This window comes from Chlamydotis macqueenii, chromosome 1, assembly GCF_036417535.1.
Source record: "Chlamydotis macqueenii isolate bChlMac1 chromosome 1, bChlMac1.mat, whole genome shotgun sequence".
In the NCBI taxonomy this organism is placed as follows: domain Eukaryota; kingdom Metazoa; phylum Chordata; class Aves; order Otidiformes; family Otididae; genus Chlamydotis; species Chlamydotis macqueenii.
The window spans coordinates 137,182,180-137,188,179 of NC_141556.1; the positions used below are offsets into that span (position 1 = coordinate 137,182,180).

General features: G+C 39.4%; 1 protein-coding gene across 4 annotated transcripts in view; it reads left to right on the top strand.

Moving 5' to 3' along the window:
• The window catches only part of MID1 (midline 1), a 186,069-nt gene extending 180,468 nt beyond the window's left edge, over positions 1-5,601 (top strand). For all 4 annotated transcript variants that reach the window (XM_086768102.1, XM_086768106.1, XM_086768113.1 and 1 more), the window contains exons 9-10: positions 523-730; positions 2,294-5,601. In XM_086768102.1, coding sequence (XP_086624228.1) covers positions 523-730; positions 2,294-2,642 — 557 coding nt within the window. In that variant the 3' untranslated portion in view covers positions 2,643-5,601. The remainder of the gene's footprint in view (positions 1-522; positions 731-2,293) is intronic.
• The last annotated feature ends 399 nt before the right edge of the window (positions 5,602-6,000 follow it).

The window sequence follows — 6,000 nt, forward strand, 5'->3', positions numbered from 1 at the left end:
GCTGTGAGTGAATGAAGAGACAAGGCTAGTGCTTCTTCTTATTTTCAAACTCATTTTGTGGGATTTGAAATCATACTTTTTGTAGTCATGATGAAGATGTTATTATGGAGCTTTATCCATAGAGAATTAACAGAACGTAAGTTATTCTAAATCTAATATGCTGTGAAAAAAAGCAACCCTCAGACCTTTATTAGCATGTATATTGGTTTCAATTACATGCAAGAATTAGAGTATTCAGGTTACCTCTAGGTCAGAGATAATGGGCATGATGATTAGGCAGGGCTCTTTTCAGGGATTATCGACACAGGGAAGTTAGCGCACAATAAGAATCACAGTAAACTGACAATGCAAACTAGCTATTGCAGGGAGCAGAATAGGTTGGTCTGTCTGAAGAATGCTTCAGAGGAGGAGATTAATATGGTTATGTAATCTGGTGGGCTTCTTGGAGGCTCGCTAATCCACTCTCCTTATTAAAATCAAAACCAAACCATTCTTCTGCCATCTTTGTCTCTGCACCTCTAGGTCAGCCATTTAAATTGGACCCCAAATCTGCTCATAGAAAATTGAAAGTGTCTCATGACAACTTGACAGTGGAACGTGATGAAACATCCTCCAAGAAGAGTCACACACCGGAGCGATTCACAAGCCAAGGGAGCTACGGAGTAGCTGGCAACGTCTTCATTGACAGCGGGCGGCATTACTGGGAAGTAGTTATAAGCGGCAGTACATGGTATGTGTTTAAAAATATATGTGAAAAGAATTACTGGTTCACACTGTGCAGGACCTGCTGCAGTTTCTCTGATAGAGACCAGTAGCAGACGCATGGGGAACAGTACAACAGCAGGACAAGCATGTACTTTCACATAGGTTGTCAGGCTGTTTTCCCAATCTCCAGCAGTTTTGTACTCTGCAACTAAATCTGCCAGATAGATCATGTTTATGTTTAGTGGCCTTCACAGGACTTTTACTCCATGGCTGGGGATGGTTGTTTTTTGAACTCACAGATGGTACATTTTAAGATTTTAGTGAACTGGAGAGCCTGAGCTCTTAATCTTTTTTATACAACAGAGCAAACTTTGTAAGCGAGGTAATTTCTTTATTAAATGTGAAAGATCTTTGCATCCCTTAGTAAGAAAAAAAACCAACAACAGAATATGAAAACAATGTAACGATCCAGTTTCACAGAGGTGGAGGTCAGATTAGCTTCTGGGGAGGGGGCACGGAGCAGCAGTGCTGTAGGTCCATGCCCCAGGGTATGAAGCAAGGGACAGGAAATGGAGGAGTGCATTCCTCTGCTCCTGAATGATCCTCTGTGTCCTGTGGTGGTGGATTTCAGGCCCTTCAGTCAGTAGAAGAGATGTGATCCTTTGGGATTCAAAGGCAACAATCATGATGGAAGTTAATGGAGTGGAAAAATCAGTAAGATCTTCAGGTATGCCCACTGTCTCCAACAAGAAAAATGCTGTTTGCCTGTGCCAGCACTAAGGAATGGAAATAAAGTAACTTATGGCACATTAATCTCTGTTGGTTGAAAGCCCAACAAATACTGCAGTGTCTCTAGAACGTGAGAAACTTACATTTCTGTTATATATGAGAAATCAGGTATTTGCCCTCGGTGTCCATTAATGACAACATTTTCAGAATCCTTTTACCCTGCACATCTTGTCATAAATTATGGTTTGCAGAGCGAATGTCTTCACCTACAATTGCTTCCTTTGGCCCAAAATCCTGTCTCAAAAATGCTCATTTGAATCTAAAAACCACACCAACATCTGGCAAAGCATATTTGGGAATGGCAAAAATGGGTTTTTTAATGTGTCCTTTGATGTTTACTCTTGCATTCCTTCTTCTGGGCCATATATTAAAGGAGCAAGGAGAGATCAGATTAGCTGGCAGATAGCAATGTATTTTAAAATCAATGAATTCCTCTGTATTCATCTGTTTGGAAGTGGAAATTGGAGGCCCACTGATTTAAACTCTGAGTTGCTGAGTACTCAACAGTTTTCCTTTTGAATACCAGAGGTGAGTGCTCCAAAAAATTACCATAGCAGCCAAACTACAAACAATATGAGGGACAATAAAGTTTCCCTGACCTCTCAGTACCAAAAGAGAGATGGGAAAAAACATTAATTAAACCTGTGCAGATATTGTGGTGAAACATCACTTAATTAAAACGTAACCAGCAGAAGCAAGAGGCTGGGGGATTCCAGTCCTCTGGGCTAAGGTTTGACTTTATAGAGAGACAAACGTGGCAGGAAGTATTTGTTTCTTTGAGTTGTTTTTTGTTTTGCAGGTATGCCATTGGCATTTCTTACAAGTCAGCACCGAAGCACGAGTGGATTGGGAAGAATTCTGCCTCCTGGGTGCTTTGCCGCTGCAATAACACGTGGGTGGTGAGGCACAACAGCAAAGAAATCCCCATCGAGCCTGCACCTCACCTCCGGCGGGTCGGGATTTTGCTGGACTATGACAATGGTTCCCTTGCTTTTTACGATGCTTTGAACTCCCTACACCTCTACACTTTTGATATTACATTTGGGCAGCCAGTGTGCCCCACGTTCACTGTGTGGAATAAGTGTTTGACCATTATAACTGGCTTGCCTATCCCTGACCACCTGGACTCCTCTGAGCAGCTCGCATGACTGCTAAAAGCCAAAAGGTAGGACAACACGTCTTCCCAGGGTAGCCAAGCAGCTGCCCACGGGAGCTTGCCTGGAGCTGGTGAACTGCACAGCATCCCAGCTGTCACTGCCAAATCTGGCCAGAACTGAGGAGGGGAGGATAGCTCTTTACTGTGTACTTTGTACAGAAGGACAAGAAGTGGCTTTAATAATATCTTAGAACTTTCTTTTGCAGTTGGTTTTGTTTGGTTGGTTTTGTATTTAGTCTCTTACAGGAAGATTTATAAATTATTTATAAAAACAAAAAAAAAAAAAAAAGAGAGAAAGAAGGGAAAGCCTGGTTTGGACACCTGGAAAATGACTTATTTGTTTTGCACATTGATGGTCCTATTCAGTAAAGTTTCATCAGTCCTTATACATCACCTTATTTACAGTGGATATAAGCAGGAAATGGGAAGGATGAAAACTTCGCAGTGGACAAGTCAGTATACTGCAGGTTTTACTCGTGCCAATATTAGCACTCTCATTGCCAGTCCTATCGAGTGAGAGATCTCCTAATTTCTACATTGCATGTGGGAATGTGCAGACCAAAAAGAATAAAAATAAACAAATGAGGAAGTGGAGCTAGCCAATAAAGTAAAAGAAGAAAGTTTAATTTACTTCTGTTCACAGGGCAGTGCTCTCTGTTCATATAAAACATGTGGAATATCTCCTAGAAATGTAAGTGGATAAATCATCTGGTGATTTATTTTATTGATGGCAACATTCCCATCTACCAGTGCTTTGCTTTCGTCTTTGGGAAACATTGTAGAATCACTGAGGATGTGAAAGACTGATACCATCTCTGAGATTCAGCAACACTGGAGGAGAGCAGCCAATCCAAGGTCTAACTGTAGACTAATTCGATAAAGCACGGCATCATTTAAGGACTGATTGTAATAGAAGATGTCACGGTTCTGATGGTAGACATGTGAATGCTTATTGCTGATTTTACAAGGTTCAACACAGCAAGCCCAGCCAACAACTCGGAAGTGAGACATATACCACTTTATCATTGATTTTAAATTAAATACAAATGTTTCATTGTCGTACACTATGTAGTCTCTAAAACAAAGCAAGGAAATCTGTTTTACATGTGCTGTATGGAGAAACACTGCAGCTGGGGTTTGCTCATAGTTATCATTGTCCTGGGTTGTTTGGGAAAGCACAGTTTTCTTTGTGAATGAGGAGTAAATAAAAGATTTTCAGCAGCAGCAGGAATCTGCACGGGCACGCCCTACATTCATCCCTGTGTTGGTGGATGAACTTCAGTGAAGACAAGAGAGGTTGTACCTACTTTATCTCAACACTGAATCAGGTGCATTTTTTTTCTCTTTTCCTTCTACAGAATAGAAGCCCTTTGGGATTGCTACAATGCTGATGTATAAATTATCATTTGGGGGGGATACTTGGGGCATACAACAACTTTAAAAGAATGGTTTTCCTACAGTATTTTGTTGTTACTATGCAAGTGGTGAGAATCTGCCTGTGTAGAAGAGGATAAACTGAATATCAGCTTTAAGAAAAGATTCGCTCAGTAATTTAAACCATGCTGTAGGTGTCTTTTGAAAAGGATGCCTTAATGAAGTGAACTTTCTTCACTACTGGATCCAAAGTAAAATGGTCCCAAGCTCAGCTTCAGATTTTTAAAAATACTAATTCTCCAGGTACCAAGCTGTACTACAGTTTGCCTTATGATGATATCAAAAATTTATGAGCAAGATGAGAAATACATACATGTCAATCAGCTTTTTTCCTTTTTTTTTTAATAGAAAATAAATGCCTATCCATATTCCTTTGATTTCCCTTTATATGCCCTGCTAACTGCTGAATTAAATGGAGAAAAGTCTGACAGTACGTTGCTGGTACCATGGCTTTCAGCTGGGGCAGCATCCCATGGTTCACAGGTAGGAGCCACTGATCTTTCCAGAGTTGACATAAATAAAGGAAAATGTGTACATATAGTGAATGGCAGGGTTTATCATGGTGTCTTTAATAATAAAGAAATGTATAATATAAAAAATGAAAAGTAAATAAATTCCCAAACATTACTTTTTATAATTGAGCACAATGTTACCAATACAGTCTGATGTACATTGCCCAGATGATCTGGCCTGGGATGTTTGGAAGGCAGCTGAGATGGCATGAGAATTATTATGGTGAGTTTACAGGAGATGACTGATGCAAAGTGATAAAAAGATGCCAGAGGAAAGGAGTTTTGATGTAGAATTGTAGCAAAGTTTTTGCCTAAAATGAAAGAATATATTACCTAAGTACACGTAGCAAGGCTGTGTATCTTCTCTTTTGCCAGAAATCTTAAATCTAGAAGCTGATTTCAGGAGTGGGCAAACTGAAAACACTGTTCAGCGTTTGACCACACAATGTTGGCAGAGATTGAGCTGGATGGAAGTAATACCATGAATTTGGAAAGACCCCCAATGATCTCACATATTTTCACTGTAACAATTGACTGTGAGTCTAAAGACAGATCATGGTTTTGGCCAATGGAAGAAGAATGGCCTGTTATCTACAGGCCTTGCTGTATCATTTTTATTTTAACACAGAGTACTTCATTTGGAGCTAAGCCACATTTCTCCAGTGGACTGTCAATTCAGTCAGTACTCTTTGTGCACATATGTTTGTGTATATATGTACACATATGTATGGGTATACACACACCAGTATATGCACAAATATAGTGTGTAATTTGTGTATATACATACAGACATAGATACACACACAGACTGACAGTAATTAGTCAGATGTTCCTTTTTTGCTTGTTTCTTGAACAATTTCATATTCTGTATGACTATGAGGAAACAAGTTTGCTATGAATGGTATTCTTTTGGACATTTTTAAATGAACAAAATCTGTTTATTTTACAATACTTGATTCAATGCCTGATTAATCAATAAAAAAAAAAAATCCATTTGAAAATGTAGCCTCTGTGGTCTGTGGCATTTTGCATGGTCCATAGTAACAAATTGAAATCTAGGGGAGTGGTAATCCTCATGTAAAAATAAAACATGGTATTTTAATGTAGTGTGCAGTCTTAGATGAGGGTTTTTCCCTGATTTTTGAAAGTTTTGTGACTAGGAATGAGGTAGCATTTTATAATGCCGTGTTTAACAAAGGCAGAATTTTGAGGAATAGTCTGCTGAGATGCAAGCAATGAATGTAGTAGATAAAGCTTGTGTTGGTATAATGATTGTTTCAAAGGTGTACTTAAAACCCAAGGTGTAATTCAGCAGAGTTAGAGCAAACTGTAGCACAACCTTTTTAGAAGACTATAGCATCCACTCAAGGTAGTCAAAGCTTGAGGTAGTGGAATGGTGGGGGA